General features: G+C 43.4%; 1 protein-coding gene across 1 annotated transcript in view; it reads left to right on the top strand.

Annotated features, from left to right (window-relative positions):
* The window catches only part of smg6 (SMG6 nonsense mediated mRNA decay factor), a 432,770-nt gene that overhangs the window by 23,411 nt on the left and 390,933 nt on the right, over positions 1–18,426 (top strand). The window contains exon 6 of the mRNA XM_080210854.1: positions 9,077–9,298. Coding sequence (XP_080066980.1) covers positions 9,077–9,298 — 222 coding nt within the window. The remainder of the gene's footprint in view (positions 1–9,076; positions 9,299–18,426) is intronic.

Raw genomic sequence — 18,426 nt, 5'->3', positions numbered from 1 at the left:
GTGGCAAAAGCAAGGATATTGTAGCCAAAGAGGGAGTGCAGCAAAGGTTTGCCAGACTAATCCTATGGATGACGGGATTGTCCTTGGAGGAATGATTGTCTGGTTCTGTAATAATGAGAGGTGAACTCATTGAAGTGTGCAAAATTCTTACAGGGATCGACAGAATAGAAGGAAGCATGTTGTGGCTGGGGGAATCTATAATCGGGGATACAGACTCAGAATAGAGGTGGACCATTTCGGACTAAGATGAGGAGGAATTTCTTCAGTCAGATGGTGGCAAATCTGTGGAATTCTCTACCCTAGAGGGCTGTGCAGACTCGGTCATCAAGTTGGTTCAAAGCAGAGATGGTTAGATTTTGAGGCACCAATGACATCAACGGACATTGAATAGTGCAGGAAGATGACATGGAGGTAGAAATCAACCATGATGTAGTTAAATACGGGGCAGGCACAAGGGACCGAGTGGCCTACTCCTGCTTACATGTTCCTGTGTTCCTATAAGGAATGTGGAGCAAATGCAGGTGGATGACTGAATGCAGATTAACTAAAGTTTAATTTCATGGCAGACATGAAGGACTAACGGTCTTCTCTTGTTCTAACATTCCTTGATGCATTGTAGGAATTCTGTTTCCAATTTTGGGTTTGAAGGACCCTTTATTATTAGTTAAACTGGAAACTCTGAACACCTGCCTTAACAGATCAACAGCTTGCACCAACTTAGATATGTACCATTCTTTTTTGCTGATGGATTTAAAAATCCAATATTGGCCTACCTGGTTATTAGATCATCGCTTCTAAGAAACATGCAGCCCCTGGCTCTGCAGTGTGGTAACATTTAATTCTCGGTGACTGTCACGCAGTAACTTTCCCCTGTTCATTCTCCCTTTTATGAATATCCGATAATGTGCATAGCATTTAGAGAATTTGAGGTTTTCAGGCAGGCATGTTTAAAATGAGCAAAGCCACAACACTGCTGAGGAAGGTTGCCTTCCAGTTTGAACCTGAACTGCAGGACAGTTGCAGACCAGAGCTCAGCTCACTGACCACTTAAACTCACTGCTCCCTCTGCTGTGACACGCAGTGTGTCAGTGTTTTACCGCACAGTCGACACTGAGGATCTTCAAATAGTCACAGTAACAGAACCTATTCATCAATTCCTTCAAAAAGATCTCTGGCTCTCTCCTGAGATTAACATAATTCACTCTGTAGGATTTCCTCAATGCTTGTGAGTGCCATAAGCACCAGACTGTGTGTGACAGTATCAATACCAATGGCAGCAAAGAGCAGTCTAGCTATTGGTTTAAGCTGATTAAACTCTCACACACTCTCTCATGCAGCAACCTTTGCTGCCTGATTTGGTGGTGGCTAGTTTGGATGTTTGAACTGGTTTAGTCTTCAGCAGAAGTTATTTGAGCCCAGATCTGTGTTGGAATTCATCAACCAACTTTCCCTCTCCATCCCAATCTGGTTGACTGTTTACTGCTTCACACCATGTGTAAGTTTTGTACTGACATTCCTGTCCTTCCTGTTCTCCCCCAGCCCAGTCCAAATGTCTGTGAGATTCTCACTAAGGGAACTGCTGTGTTAATGATCTGTTCTTCTATTCTACTGGCAGTATGGCTGGGAAACAAAGTGATTGCTTTCCATCCAGTTTATTTTTCTTTACCTTGGCAGGGTGCAGGGCCAGTGTTACACTTATCTCTCCTCTCTGTCTAGTCCCTCTGTTATTCTACATCATGGGTGGGATTCTCCAAAAAAAAAATTCTAACTGTCGAATTTGAGTAAAAACTGGAGTAAATCACGCTGGAATTTTCAGCGAGAGTTTAAAAAGGAATCTCCCTCACTCTGTGCACTAGCATGAATCATGTTAAAATGCTGGGGGCAGGAGAGACCAGCAGCATAGTGCTGAGTGGGCCACTGCACGTGCCCCCCAACTCCCTCCCCAGCCCCAAAAATAGCCCCCCCCCCCCCCCCCCCCCAAGTCAATGGCCAACTCTGATCACTGACTGCAGAGTGGCAGTAGAACCCCCCACTCGCTCCAATAACCCCCACCCCGTTCGCTCATCCCCATCAGGCCATGCTCCCCATTAGGTCCACCCCCTTAGCACTGCCCCATGCCTGGTGGGCAGTGCCAAGGTGCCCCCTGGGCACTGACACTTTGCCTGTTGGGCAGTGCTGGGGGCTCAGGCTGGTACTATCAAGGCACCAATGCCTAGGAGGCACCCTGATCCTCTGGGGGTCCTTTCGTTGCCCCACCCTGCATTCCAGTGGAGTTGGGATCACAAGCTCCCCAAAAGTGGAATGAAATACTCATGGTGGGGGGAGAGAGGCTTGAGGGCCCGGAGATTTCAGTTCCAGGCCTGTTAATGCTATGTAAAATATATTGACATGCTCATTTGGATAATTTATTCAGCTCTGCATCAGAAATTGGCGTGAAGCTGATTGGGCAGGAAATCCAGCGCTGAGAGATTTGTGGAGGCCTGAGTGCCTAGCGGGGAGCCTGTGAAACAGTCCCGCTAGAGTCTCTCAGCCCACTGTACTAAAAAAGCCGTGCCACGGGATTGGAGAATTCTCCCCTCCCCCCCACCGCTCCACCCCCAATATCTTGCATCACACAATGAAATTATGTGTTCAGTGTTATAACTATTTTCATCATTTTTCATTAAACCTCTTTGTCGCAGCTATGTTAAAGGATTTAAATGAATAGAGATTCCCTTCTCCTGATTGTTCCTGTCACAGAGGTTTCCAGGGTGCGATTGCCTCACTGGTGTGGCATAGGATGAATTAACAGGTCATTTTTTTTATGCTATCATCCCCTGTACGGCCGTTCTTCATTCTACAAACAGGAAGTATATACCTGTTGTTTGAAGATCTTTGTGAGGGTAGGTAGAATGTGCTATGTCGGCACAGCATATTTAAGCAGGCAGAGCACACTGTGCTCCTGCTGTCCGTACTCTTTGTTTAGATGACCAGAATCACACTGTTTGGCCAGCTGTCTCTAATACTTCACAGGTAGTAGCTGCCAACATTCTTCCAGCACACTGCTTCGTGGTTAGTGGATAGAGAGCAGCATCGCTGATCTTTGTGTTCAGCGGTCGGGCACCAATGATGCTCTCAGTGTTTGCTTAGGGTTGAGGTGTAGGATGGAGTCAGGAAGATGAAGAACACAAGGCAGGACAAGGTAATGTTATTGGGATATTGAGCACTTGTTAATTAGCCAGACTCTGTGCTGGATGGTGGAATTCTGTTTGTATAACGTTTTGGAATATGAAAATGTTACGTTTGTATTTTTCAACACTATAGTATAGGAATTCATGGTCAAACTTACAGTTCTCAGTAAACAAAGAAAAATACAGCACAGGAACAGGCCCTTCAGCCCTCCAAGCTCATACCAATCATGATGCCCTAACTAAACTAGAAAAAAACCTCCGCCCTTACTTGGTCCATATCCCTTAGAATTGAAACATTCAAGAGGGCAAATGGACACAAGGTAGCCTCTTGAATTGTAATAATTCTGTGATTCTACTGTCTTTTGAGGAACAGTGTTCCAAAGTCTCATGGCCTTCTGAGAGAATAAATTTCTCCTCATCTCTATCTTAAAATGAGCAATGTCTTATTTTTAAACAGTGACCTCCTAGTTCTAGATTCTTCCACAAGGGGAAGCTTCCGCTCTACATCCACTCTGTCACTACCTTTCAGGATCTTGAAGGCTTCAATCAAGTTGCCTCTTCTTCTAAACTGTAGAGAATATGAGCTTAATCTGTTTAACCTTTCCTCAAAAGACAATCCGCCCATTCCAGGTATTCGTCCAGTAAACCTTTTTTGAACTGCTAACACACTTGTATCTAAACAAGGAGATCAGTACTGCACGTAGAACTCCAGATGTGGTCTCACCAATGTCCTGTACAACTGAAGCATAAGCTCCCTACTTTTGTAATCAATTCTCCTCACAGTAAAGGAAAGCAGTCTGTTAACCTATTTAATTACTTGCTGTACCTGTATATTAGTCTTTTGTAATTCATGCACTAGGACACCCAGATCCCTTAAGATCCCAGAGCTCTGCAGTCTCGCCATTTAGACAATAAGTTTCTTTTTTATTTTCCTCCCAAAATGGACTACTTCACATTTTTCATATTCTACTCCATTTTCCAGATCTTTGCCTCGTCAGTTAACTTATACATGCTCCTTTGTACCTTCCTTGTGTCCTGTTCACAATTTACCTTCATAGCTATCTTTGTGTCATCAGCAAATTTGGCAATGATACCATTGGTCCCTTCATCCAAATCATTTTTGTAAATTCTAGAAAGGCCCCATCACTGATCCCTGTAGCATGTCACTCATTGTATCCTGCCACCCAGAAAAAGACCAGTTTATGCCCACTGTTTCCTGTTAACTGGCCAATCTTCTAGTCATGCCAATATGTTACTACTTACACCAAGAGCTTTTACTTTCTGTAATAACTTTTGATGTGGCACCATATCTGATGCCATCTGGAAATTGCAGTTCAGTACATCCACATGATCCCTTTATCCACAGCACATGTTACTTCAAACAACACCAGTAGAGTCATAGAGCCATAGAGGTTTACAGCATGGAAACAGGCCCTTCAGCACAACTTGTCCATACTGCCCTTTTTCTAAAAAAAACCCCCTAAGCTAATCACAATTGCCTGCATTTGGCCCATATCCCTCTCTGCCCATCATACTCATGTAACTGTCTAAATGCTTTTTAAAAGATAAAATTGTACCCGCCTCTACTACTGCCTCTGGCAGCTTGTTCCAGACACTCACCACCCTCTGTGAAAAATTGCCCCTCTGGACACTTTTATATCTCTCCCCTCTTATCTTAAACCTGTGCCGTCTAGTTTTAGACGACTCTTCCTTTGGGAAAAGATATTGACTATCTTCCTTGTCTATGCCCCTCGTTAAGATCACCCCTCGGCCTCCTACGCTCCAGAGGAAAAAGTCCCAGTCTATTCAGCCTCTCCTTATAACTCAATCCATCAAGTCCCGGTAGCATCCTAGTAAATCTTTTCTGCGCTCTTTCTAGTTTAATAATATCCTTTCTATAATAGGGTGACCAGAATTGCACGCAGTATTCCAAGTGTGGCCTTACTAATGTCTTGTACGACTTCAACAAGACATCCCAACTTCTGTATTCAATGTTCTGACTGATGAAACCAAGCATGCCGAATGCCTTCCTCACCACTCTGTCCACCTGTGACTCCACTTTCAAGGAGCTATGATCATATACCCCTAGATATCTTCTGCAACACTCCCCAACACCCTACTATTAATTGAGTAAGTCTTGCCCTGGTTCAGTCTACCAAAATGCATCACCTCACATTTGTCTAAATTAAATTCCATCTGCCATTCGTCAGTCCACTGGCCCAGTTGATCAAGATCCCGCTCACTTGTCCACTATGCCACCAATCTTGGTGTCATCTGCAAACTTACTAATCATGCCTCCTATATTCTCATCCAAATCATTAATATAAATGACAAATAACAGTGGGCCCAGCACTGATCCCTGAGGCACACCACTGGTCACAGGCCTCTAGTTTGAAAAACAATCCTCTGCAACCACCCCCTGGCTTCTGTTAAGAAGCCAATTTTGTATCCATTTAGATACCTCACCCTGGATCCCGTGAGATGTAACTTTATGCAACAACTACCATGCGGTACCTTGTCAAAGGCCTTGCTAAAGTCTACGTAGACAACATCAACTGCACTGCTCTCATTTACCTTCTTGGTTACCCCTTCAAAAAACTCAATCAAATTTGTGAGACGTGATTTTTCACTCACAAATAAATTGGTTAAATATGATTTTCCTTTCGCAACGCCATGTTGAATTGGCCTGATTGCCTTGAATTTTTCTAAATGCACTGTTATAACATCTTTAGTAATAGCCTCTAATGATAATTGTTAAGCTAATTAGCCTAAAGTTTCCCATTTTGTCTCCCTTCCTTTTTGAATATTCACTATTTTCCAGTCTGATAGAACCTTCCCCGAGTTGAGGGAATTATGCAAAATTAAAACTAACACATCAACTATTTCACTAGCATCTTCTTTTAAGACTCTAGGATGAAGTCCATCTGGATCTGGTGATTTATCAGCCCTTAGCCCTCAGCCCCAACTGTTTGCTCAATATTACTCCTGTGATGATTGAAATGTGCCTGTGTTCTTCTTGCCCTTCCATTTCTTGATTTACAGTTATTTCTGTTAGTTGTATCCACTCGTGAAGGCCGATGCAAAATACCTGTTCAATTCATCTGCCACCTCCCTACTTTCCCTTATCAATTCCCCAATTGGACTTTTCTTATTAAATGCCTATAGAAGCTCTTACTATCAGCCTTTAAATTTCCAACCATCTTTTTCTCATGCTCCAATTTTTCCCTTCCTACTGACCTTTTTGTCATTATTTGCTGTTCTTTCTATTCTGTCCAATTATCTGACCTACCACCTGTTTTTTGTACAATTACCTGCTTTTCCTTTAAGTTTGATGCTACCTTTAACTTTTTTTTAGGTAACCATAGATCGTGAGTCCTCCGTTGGAATTTTTCTTTCTTGATGGAATGTTTCTACAATATTCTATGTGTGCTTTAATACCCCCTTAAATGTCTGCCACTCTTTCCAAAAATGACTGCTAACTAAATCCCATTTGCCAGTTCAATTTAGCTAGCTCTGCTTTCTCAAAATTGCACTTATTTAAGTTTAAAATACTGGGTTTCGATGCACTTTTCTCTCCCTCAAACGGAATGTAAAATTGAATTATGTGATAATTGCTGCTGCCTCTGGGTGCCTTTCTTGAGATTGTCAATTAATCCCATCTCGTTGCACAATAATAGATTTAATATTGCTTAGCTCCAGTGCATGCTGTTCTTAAAAAAAATTCCTCATCTACACTACCTTCCACATCTGATTTTTCTGGTTAATACGAAGATCAAAATCCCCCATGATTATCGCTGAACCTTTCTGACAAGCTCCTATTAGCTCTTCTTTCATACTCTGTCCTACTGTTTGTTGTAATTAGAGGGCCTGTCCACCCCTCCCACAATTGACTCCTTGCCTTTATCATTTCTTATCTGTACCAAAACTACTTTTCCAGCCTAGTTTCCTGAATTTAGGTCATCTCTCGCTATTGTGCTAATGCCATTGTTAATTAACAGAGCTATCCTTTCACATTTTCTTCATTTTCTTTCCTTCCTAATGTCACATACCCTTCAATATTTAGGTCCCAACCTATGTCATCCTATAACCATGTCTGTAGAATGGGTATTGGATTGAAAATAATTTCTACTTGCACTATCTGGTCAAGAGCTTCAAGTTTTTACGTGTCCAGATCACCAACAACCTGTTCTGGTCCCCCCATGCTGACACTATAGTTAAGAAAGCCCCTGAATGCCTCTACGTTTTCAGAAGGCTAAGGAAATTTGACATGTCAACTACGATTCTCACTAATGTTTACATATGCATCAGAGAAAGCATTCTTTCTGATTGTATCACAGTTTGGTATGGCTCCTCCTTCCCTTGCAAGGAACTACAAAGGTCCAAAATTTGATCCTTTGCCCCCCACTGTTTAGTTTAAAACTTTCTTTACTTCCCTGGTTATGAGGCTCACGACAATATCAGCCCCAACACAGTTCAACGTAGACAGTCCCAACGGTACAGTCTCAATGGTACTTAAGACGCGGGTTGATAGGTTTTTGATAGGCAAGGGGATTAAGGGTAATGGGGAGAGGGTGGGAATGTGGAACTGAGACACGACAGATCAGCCATGATCCTATTGAATGGCGGGGCAGGCTCGAGGGGCTGGATGGCCTACTCCTGCTCCTATTTCTTATGTTCTTATGTACCGATCTCTTCCTCATTATCGGTGCTAGTGCACCATGAGCCAAACACACCTCTCCCACACCGGTCTTTGAACCACCTATTCGTTTCTCTAATTTTATTTGCCCTATGCCAAATTACACATGGTTCAGGTAATGATCCAGAAGTTATTACCTTTGAGGTTCTGCTTCTTAATTTGATGCCTAGCCCTTCATACTAACTATGCAGATTCCTTCCTTGTGCTATATCATTGGTACCTACATGGACCACTACCACTGGACCCTGCATTATGGAGAACTATAATACTGCTTAGCTATTTTTAAGGATACTTTCTGTCTTGCTTCAATTATTTTTTGGGAGAGAGTGAAAGCCACCTTCAATAATTGGAATTCCTTCCCCTTCGGATCCACCTCACTAATGCAGTGTCTAGTTACAGTCATGTCTGTGTCTGATCATTCTCCTCCTGTTCAGTGTCTCGCATTCTTTATGAGATTTGTGTTCTGACGAGTTACAGAATCATTGGATGACAGAGCAAACTTGAAGGGACTCATGGGCCTGCTTCTGTTCCTATAACTTTGCTTTGATGCTCTGGAACAGCCCCTCTCTTGGGAGGCTGTCTTGTGTTGGTATTATGGGAAATGGAATAGGTCTTAGACACAAGCTGCGTTAATACGGAGTATAGCTAAGACTCAGCACAACACCAGCATAAAGTGACAGGCTCAATATTAGACCAAAGCCAGAGTTGGAGCGATTGATTTTCTATCTTTTAGTTTGTTGAGGAGAATTCCAGTGGAAACTGCTGGACTGGCACGGGGTGATAATGTCTACTTTCTGTTTGATCGTGTCATTTGTAAACTTTCACTTTTACTTCATTGGGTGACTTTCTGAATGCAGAAAAATGATGGTCTCACAATGCTCTTTGAAGGAGAACTGGGAAATTCTCTGGGTGTTTTGGCCAACTTTTATCCTTCAATCAACACCTAAAAACAGATGATTAGATTTGTGTTGAATTCCCATTTGTGATAACTTGCAAATTGAATGTTGTTTTTTCCTAAATAACAACACGTACAATACATTGAATGTACTCCGTTGAGTGACATATCCTGGGATGTCCTGAGCTTGTGAACGGTGCTGTAGAAATACATGCTTCTTATGTCTGATAGTGTTTCTCTGTCACCTCAGTGATTATGCATACTTCTTGTGCAGCAGATTCTTGGCTCCATGGAGTGTTTGTCTTTCTATTCCAGGCTGAGCAAGCTGAGTTCAAGAGGCAGAAAGAATCTGAACTCAGCCCAGGCCCCAGAGGCAAGGGCAGGAAGCAGACTTTTAGACAGGTTGGAGAAGACACCAGCCGGGTGGAGGTTTGGATCCGTGCCACTCACCCTCACGTGTCTCAGGGAAGTGAATCTGGCAGGGATGATGGAACTTCCGAACAGGATGAAGACCTGGGAAATCTCTCTCCTAGTGATGTAAGTACATTGATGTTGTCACCTCCGAGTAATGGATATTAAGGTGTAGGTCACGTGGAAAGTAACCAGTTGGCCACTGAGCCAGAGTGTATGGTAGTCCCAGGAACTTGGCTACTTGTTTGCAAGACTGAGACTTGCTATCTTACCATTGGATTTTATATCAACATAATATGTTTTGTGGCTTTTATTATATGTCCCATTGTAATAGAGGAGCTTGAGCCCACCTCAGTGTCCTTGTTCATGAGTCACTGAAAGCTGTTTTTAAACAGTGACCCCCTAGTTCTAGGTTCTCCCACAAGAAGAAGCATTCACTCCACAGCCACTCTGTCAAAACCCCTCAGGATCTTATTTGTTTCAATCAAGTAATCTCTTATTAAACAGCATGGGATAAAAGGCAAGCCTATCTAACCTTTCCTCATAGATCATTCCCCCTGCCCCAATCTCTCACTGTATACTGTATAAAATATATACACACATCTTCATGGCTATTTCTGAAATTTTAAAACTGAACAAAAATCCTTAAACTGGCTGAATCTGTGTCTGTCAGTGAGCTAAAAGAGTATCGGGAAAATGCTTGCGTTGTTGTAACTAGAGGTGCATTAACAACCCCGTGGACTGCACTGGGCAAATTCAAAGAGTTATAGAAAAACTGTCTGCATTTCATAATCCAGGCTGGCCAACAGTTGTCTACTCATCTGCTGAGATTTGGCCTCGCAGCCTTGCTTCCAGCTCTAAATAGTTGAGACATTTAACCATGGGATAAACATCTCATCAAAGGCAGTATGAAGAGATGGGAATGGTGTGACATCGGACTCTGGCTTGTGGAACCAGTAATATTGCCCTGTTGAATTCTAAAACTCAGTCTGCTGTTTACCACCTAACTGGCAGCCTCACTGAAAAGGAGCTCTGGCCCAGGTTGAAACCCTGGCTCCATCTAAATTGCCTTGGCTGGAAATTTGTGGCATCACTTACAAGGTGGAGCAGTCTCTCTGTGTCTATCCCATTGTTTAAAGCCAACACCACCAGAAAAGGGAATTATACAGCATCAGTTTTCAGTCTGTCAACCTCAGAAGGGGTACCTCATTGGACTTGATTTTGAACTTTGCAATATTTCTTTTCTCTGTGGTCTTTGCACAGTAAATCTTTCTTCTCTTTTCCTCTTTTACCATATGAATGCACAGGGTGTGATTCATGTTTTGTGTGAGTTTATCCTATCTCAAGTTTGCTGTGAGGTTAAGGAGGTGGAAAAATAAACACTCTTTATAGAGAAGGAACGTATTCAAAATATCTTTTTGTTTTAGGATGGGTAGTAAGAGGAGAAATTAGTGGTGTTTAAATTAACCCCTGTCCTGTCTGTAACATATTTCATTCCAGTAACCATTTTAATGACCAACTTTTGCTGTACTATCTCCAAGATACGTGTGTTCTGCTTTAGATACAATGACCAAAATGGTGCACAATATTTCAGTTGTAGCCTTGCCAAAGTCTCATACAAATGTAGTGCATGCATAGTCCCTTTCAATAAAGGCCAGTCTGTCATTTACTTTCCTAATTGTTTGCTGTACCTGCATGGTAACTTTGTGCTCCTCGTATGAGTACACTCTGAACAGAGGGGGTGATATTGTCACTGGATTAGTAACCCAGAGGCCCACTGCAATGCTCTGGATTCAATCTGTGTTCGAATCCCACCACCTGCTGCAGATCCAGTCTTTTAAACTCGGTCTTTAGTGGTACTACCGAATCAGTCTTGGTGATGGACATTGAAGATCCCAACCCAGAGTACATTCGGAGCCCTTGCCATCCTCGGTACTTCCTCTAAATGGTGTTCAATATGTTGTTGGGGTGAGAGGGGTGGTTATGGTACGTAGTAATTAGCAGGAAATTTGACTTAATGCTATGAGACTTCATGAGGTCTGGAGTCAGTTTTGAGGATGTGATTGTACCAGCAATTGCACAGGAGATTCACCAGGAAGTTCCCTAGGCTGTGACGTCACTGAACACTTAGTAGTTTTAGCAGCCTTAAATCTCCAAGCCTAGATGCGATGCATCCAATCTGCTTTTTGATGCAAGGGAGGAGATTGCAGGGAGTCTGATGGTAATTTTCAAATCCCCTCTGGTCACAGAAGAGGTGCCAGAGGACTGGAGGACGGCTAATGTGGTACCATTATTCAAGAAGGGAAGTAAGAATGAATGAGTTAGTTACAGGTCAGTGAGTCTGAAATCAGTGGTAGGGAAATTATTAGAAAGTATTCTGAGGGATAAAATTAATCTCCACTTGGAGAAGCAAGGATTAACCAAGGATAGTCAGCATGGCTTTGTCTGGGGAGAGATTGTGTCTTACAAATTGGATTGAATTTTTCGAGGAGGTGACTGGGTGTGTAGATGAGGGCAGTGAAGTTGCTGTACTCGACATGGACTAGGGCCCACATGGGAAGCTGATGAAGAAAGTAAGAGCCCATGGGATCAATGACAACTTGGCAAATTGGATCCAAAATTGGCTTAGGAGGCAGAGAGTGATGGTCAAAGACTGTTTTTGTGACTGGAAGCCTGTGTCCAGTGGTGTTTTGCAGGGATCAGTGCTGCGTATCTTGTTTATGATGTACATCAATGATCGAGCCGTGAATGTGGGAGGCTTGATCAGTAAGTTTTGCAGCTGCCATGATGTGATAAATAGTGAGGAGGAAAGCCTTAGATTACAGGATGACAAAGACAGGCTGATCTGGTGGGTAGAACAGCGGCAAATGGAATTTAACCCTGAAGAGTGTGCGCTGATGCATTTGGAAAAACTAACAATACCAGGGAATATACAGCAAACAATAGGATGCTAGGAAGTACAGAAGACCAGAGGGACCTTGGGTGAATGTCCATAGATCCCTGAAGGTAGCAGGATAGGTAGATCAGGTGATTAAAAAGTCACATTGATACTTGCCTTTATTCGCTGAGGAATAGATTCCAAGAGCAGGGAGGTTGTGATGGAGTGTATTAAATGTTTGTTTTGCCACACTTAAAGTACTACGTGCGGTTCTAGTTGCCGCATAATAGGAAGGATGTGATTGTACTGGAGAGGATGCAGAGGAGATTCACTAGGATGTTCCCCGAGCTGGGGTATTTCTGCTATAAAGAGAGGTTGATTAGACTGGGTTTGTTTTCCTTGGAGCAGAAAAGACTGAGGGTGAACCTGATTGAGGTGTACAAAATTATAAGGGACAGAGATAAGAAGATATGATTTCCCTTAATAGAGGGGTCAATAACCAGGGGGTGTAGATTTAAGGTAAGGGGCAGGAGATTGAGGGGATTTGAGGAAAAACCTTTTCACCCAGAGGGTGATGGGAATCTGGAACTCACTGCCTGAAGGGCCGGTAGAGGAGGCAACCCTCACGACATTTGAAAGTATTTATTTGAACACTTGAAACAGCATAGTGTAAAAAGCTATGGACCAAGTGCTGGAAAATGGCATTAGGATAGAAAAGTGTTTGATGCTGGGACAGACATGATGGGCCAAAGGACCTCTTTCTGTGCTGACAAGCTTTATGAAACTATGACTTTTGCCTGGGTGAGTGCAGCTTCAACACCACTCAGGAAGCTTGATATCATCCAGGAAAATGGTAGCACAGTGGTTAGCACTGCTGCCTCACAGTGCAAGGGACCTGGGTTCAATTCTCCGCTTCGGCCGCTGTCTGTGCAGAGGCTGCACACTCTCCCTGTGTCTGTGTGGGTTTCCTCCAGGTGCTCCAGTTTCCTCCCACAGTCTGAAAGACATGCAGGTTAGGTGCATGCTAAATTCTCCCTCAGTGTAACTGAACAGGCACTGGAGTGTGGCAACTAGGGGATTTTCACAGTAACTTCATTGCAGTGTTAATGTAAGCTTATTTGTGACACTAATCAATAAACTTTTTTTAAGAAAAAGCAGCCTGCTTGATTGGCACTCCTTTTACAAACATTCAGTCCCTCCACCACTGACAAACAGTAGCATCTACAAGATGCACTGCAGAAACTTAGTAAGGTCCCTTAGGCAGCACTTTCCAAACCCATGATCTCTGCCTTCTAAAAGGTCAAAGGCAGCTGACACATGGAAAACCACCACTTGGATGTTCCCCTCCGTTATGTATGTTGGGGCATGCCCCTTTAAGGGAATGTGTCAGGTGATCCAGGAACCCAGCTGACCCTGGGTGGAGCTTGCCTAGCCAGTCTTGTGCTGACGGCTAGAGAACTGATGTGTTAATAAACAGTTCCAGTAGTTTGCTTCCACTGACTCGTCATTTATTGGTCTTTATTATCAGACCTCAATATAATAACTGGCGAGGAGGCTGAGTCATGGTCAATGTATCACTGCCAATTTTCGGGAGAGGATAAGAGATTGACGTTGTCCTGGATTCCAAAAACGATGTGAAATGCCAAAGTACAGGGTAGATTCGAGGGAACAGGCCTAGGCATGGAGAAATGGTCACGCGGGGACTTGGACTGTATTTGATGCCACAAAAGAGGAACTCACTTGGGAGGCTGAAGGCAGTGCTCACGAGTCAAAAGCCAGGAATAGCAGAGGATTTCTCCACTGGGAGCACTGAGACAGTCAGGAAGGAAGTGGTCATGAGGAGAATTGAATGGGAAGAATAGAGAAGCACCATTGGCAAGGGAATGACGAAGCCAAGTGTGCAGAAAAGTAGCTAAAGAACGCAAAGGTGGGAAGAACCTCCGCCAATGGAAAGAGCAAACTGCGGACCAGTTTGGGGCAATGGGGCCTTTCAGCAAAGATTTGGAGAGCTGGACGTTATACGTGGAGTGTTTCCACTTTTATTTGAAGGCAATTAAGGTAGATGAAGAGCTTCAGCGGCAGCTTTCTTAGGTACTATAGGGAGTAAAATGTTCACAACTTTAAGAAGCCTCATACAACCTGAAAAAGCCGCAGAGAAGTCCCTAGCAGAGTTGTGCAAAGTATTAAAGAATTATTATGCCCCAAGCTACTTATAGCAGAATATTTCTGAGTTTATAAGAGAATGCAATTGGAAGGTGAATCCATGGCACAATTTGTGGCTGTGTTGGAGAGAACCTGAGCACTGTGAATTTGGCGTTTTCCTACAGGATCGTGTGGGCTTTGCAATGAAACATTACAATGCAAACTGCTGACAAAAGAAAGTCTAAATTTCAATATGACTCTTGAGATAGCTACTTCCGTAGAGCTGGCTGCAAATGAAGCAACACAGTTGGGTGTCAGTGACTGAATACACAAAGTAGCTGAAGCGTAACAGAACGTGGCGTCAACCATAGAATGCTGCCACTGTGACAAGTCCGGCCACAAGGAGTCCATGTTGAACTCTCGAAGGCCAATGCCGCTGGTGTAAGCAGATGGGGTGCATTGCCTGGAATTGTAGGATGCAATTAAAAGAGGAAAAGGGGCCCTAGAAACAGACAGACAGACCTGCAGACTAGGCACAAGATACATGCCACCAGCCCAGAAGGCGACAGAGAGCCAAATCTGCAGAGGAGGCAGAAGAACCCAAACTGACAGTTTTGTTTAAATATATTATTGGTTTGGGGAGAAGCGTCCTTACTTGGTCTCGTCTACATGTGACTGCAAAGCCACAGCAATGTGGTTGACTCTCAACTGCCTCTGAAATAGCCTAGCAAGTCATACAGTTCAAGAGCAGTGAGGATGGGCAATAAATGCTGGCTCAGCCAGTGACGCCCATGTCCCATGGATAAATGTAAAATAATTGTGGGTCATTCCCAAGGTAGAGTGGACAGTAAACAAAATGGAAGTGGTGTCACTGATTCCAGATTCAGTGTACAGAGACAAAATGAAAACACTGCCATTGACGTCTTCAGGAATTACTGTGCATACTTGTACAGAGCAAGTAATGGCGCTGAGAGGATATGTACTGGTAAAGGTACGCTTGAGGGATCAGTGTGCAGTACTACTGTTGCATATGATCAAGGGTGACTACCCTGCCTTGTTTGGCTGCTCCTGGCTGTAGAAATTAAAATTAAACTGGTGTGTGGTAAATAGGCCAGCGGATTTGAGAACAAGTTTACAGATGTCCTGGAAAGGTTTAAGGACGTATTCTAGGGGGCTCTGGATGAGATGAAAGCGGTTGAGATAAAGATTCAACTAGAGTCAGAGGCTGGTCCAAGGAGTCCAGAGGCATATCTGGTGCCATGGGCCATTCGACCGAAGGTGGAGGCTGAATTAGAATGATTGTTGAGCATCGGAGTGGTGGAAGCGATCACAATCAGTGAATGGGCCAACCCAAAGTTGCCAGCATAATCAAAGACCCCACGCACCCCGAACATTCTCTCTTCCACCTTCTTCCTTCAGGAAAAGGATACAAAAGTCTGAGGTCACATATCAACCCACTCAAGAACAGCTTCTTCCCTGCTGCTGCCAGACTTTTGAATGGACTTATCTCGCATTAAATTGCTCTTTCTCTACACCCGAGCTATGACTGTAACATTAAATTCTGTACTCTCTCCTTTCCTCCTCCCCAATGTACTCGAACAGAATGCTTTGCCTGTATAACATGCAAGAAACAATACTTTTCACTGTATCTAATACATGTCACAAATCAATTGTGCCAGGTTTGAAGACCGAGTGCAGTGAGACTTCAAGCTAACTGTAAACCCAGCACTGCATGCAGATCAATATCCATTCCCCTGATTGAGGATCTGTTCAGTGGATTGGCAGGAGGAAAAAAATTTTTAAAGGTGGACTTGTCTCAAGCCTACCTTCAAATGGGGGTTGTGGAAGAGACCCAGCCACCCCTGACAACAGTCATTTATCGAGAACTCTTCCACCACAAGCGTTTTCCTTTTGGCATCACATAAGCACCAGCCCTTTTGCAGAGGGCTATGAACCAAATTCTAATGTGCTGCCTGGGAATTAGTGTACTGGACGATATTTTGGTGACAGTCTCCTCTGAGGAGCAGCATTTGAAGAACATTGAAGAAATCCTTAGAGATTGCAGAAGCATGCCTGCAACTAAGGAAAGAAATATGCAAATTCCTTGAAGATTTGATGGAATACCTCGGCCACGTCATTGATAGTGAGACTACACAAGGCACCCAAGGAAATGGAGACTCCCAGACCAACAATATATCGCAATTTTGATTGTTTCTGGGGTTGATAAATTATTATGGCAAATTTGTGCCAGATCTGGCCACCATACTGAAACCTTTACACCATCTGCTTGGTAAAGGCTGATCATAGAGATGGACCGAGGGGTATGATGAGGTTTCTCGGGAGGTAAAACATGCCTCATGAATGCCGCAAGTGTTAACACATTTCGACCCAAAGTTGCCATTATAATTAGCTCGTGATGCCTTGCATTCTGGGGTTGGCGTTGTATTGTCACACACCTTAATGCAAAGGCGATGGGCTTTTTTTCTCCATTGGGCAAAATCTTTGACAAAAACAGAGAAGAAAGAATGTGGCCAGGTCGAGAAGTAAGGGTTAAGTATTGTGTTTGGGGTGAAGAAATTCTCACCTTTCCTAAGGGGCCGGCATTTTGTGCTGTTAGCCAATGAGAGGCCCCTTACTATCACCTTCGGCCCATATATCAGAATACCATCTATGGCAGCAGCATGCTTACAACGCTGGGACCACCACTGTCAGCGTGTGCTTTCTTCCTAGAGGAACGGATGTTCCTGATTGGCATTTGAAAATTATGTATTTTCACCTAAAATGATAAAGTACTTGTAACAGTGACTCAGGTTTGAAATGCCATAAGAAACGACCCAGTAAAGTAATGAATTTAATCTTATGAGAGAAGATTATTCATAGAAATCAGCCTGATTTACATCCCTACCTGTCAAGGAGGTGGGAATTGTCCATAACGGATGGATATCTTTTGTGGGGTATAAGAGTGGTTATATGTCACCAATATGTCACAAATATAAATGTTATATAGGATGTTTTGAAGTAATAGGGGAACATAAGAACATAAGAAATAGGAGCAGGAGTAGGCCATCTAGCCCTTCGAGCCTGCCCCGCCATTCAATAAGATCATGGCTGATCTGTCGTGGCTCAGTTCCACTTTCCCGCCCTCTCCCCATAACCCTTAATCCCCTCTCTTATCAAAAACCCATCAACCCGCTTCTTAAAAATATTTAGCGAGGCAGCCTCCACCACTTCAACGGGCAGAGAATTCCAGAGATTCACCACCCTTTGAGTGAAGAAGTTCCTCCTCAACTCCGTTCTAAGCCGCCCCCCCCCCCTTTATCTTGAGGCTGTGCCCCCTAGTCCTACTGTCTTTTTTGAGCGGGAAGAGTCTCTCCACCTCTATCCTATCCATCCCATTCATCATCAAGAGTTATGTATGTTGAGTCGTGCCTCTTTACGAGAACAGGTCAGGTGACCTGGGACTTTAGCTAGTCTGGTGCTGACTGTACCAGAAAACAGATGTGTTAAACTACAGTTCTATTAGTTTACTTCCAATGACCTCGTGGTCTTTTACTAGTCTTTATATCAGACCTCAAACATATCTTCCAAGTCACTCACTTGGAAATACATTGCCATTTCTTTACTTTTGCTGGGTCAAAATCCTGAAACTCCTTTCCTAACAGCACTGTGTGGATCTAAACCTCAAGGACTGCAGCTCATCACTACCTTCTTGAAGCCACTTTGGGATGGGTATTAAATGCTGGCATGGCCAGTGAAGTCCACATTCTGTGAATGAATGAAAAAACCCAAGCCCCTCTGAACATTTATAAGTTTTGTGCAGGTTATTTGGTGGGTGCAACACCCCAGCCAACATGGTTCTGTCCTCAAATGGTGCCCTCAATAGGGAATGTGATTGAAATGTAATTGGTTTGTTTGTGTGGAGGTGTTTTTTTCTGAATCGTGCAGTGCATCCTACGTGCAACAGTTTACAAAATCGAGACTTGCCTTTAACTACAACATAGTCAATGCCCAGGATTATTCCCCAAGCTGCTGTTTGGTTAACAGACACATTTACAATACAATGTGACAATTATTGCAACACACTGATTAAGAATGATCATTCATTCTGGTTGCGTCAGGCATGTAACTGTTTCTCCTCTGCTGAAGGATTTCCACCTTTCCCACGGTTGTGACGAAAGAAAAGCAAACTTCAAACAAAGCCAAACATTAAAATCAAATCCCAATAAAAGCAGAA

Source organism: Carcharhinus amblyrhynchos, chromosome 23 (genome assembly GCF_965287045.1).
Source record: "Carcharhinus amblyrhynchos chromosome 23, sCarAmb.v2.hapA, whole genome shotgun sequence".
Taxonomy (NCBI): Eukaryota; Metazoa; Chordata; class Chondrichthyes; order Carcharhiniformes; family Carcharhinidae; genus Carcharhinus; species Carcharhinus amblyrhynchos.
The sequence above is the reverse complement of the archived record's forward strand: the minus strand, read 5'-3'. Positions and strand labels throughout refer to the sequence as shown.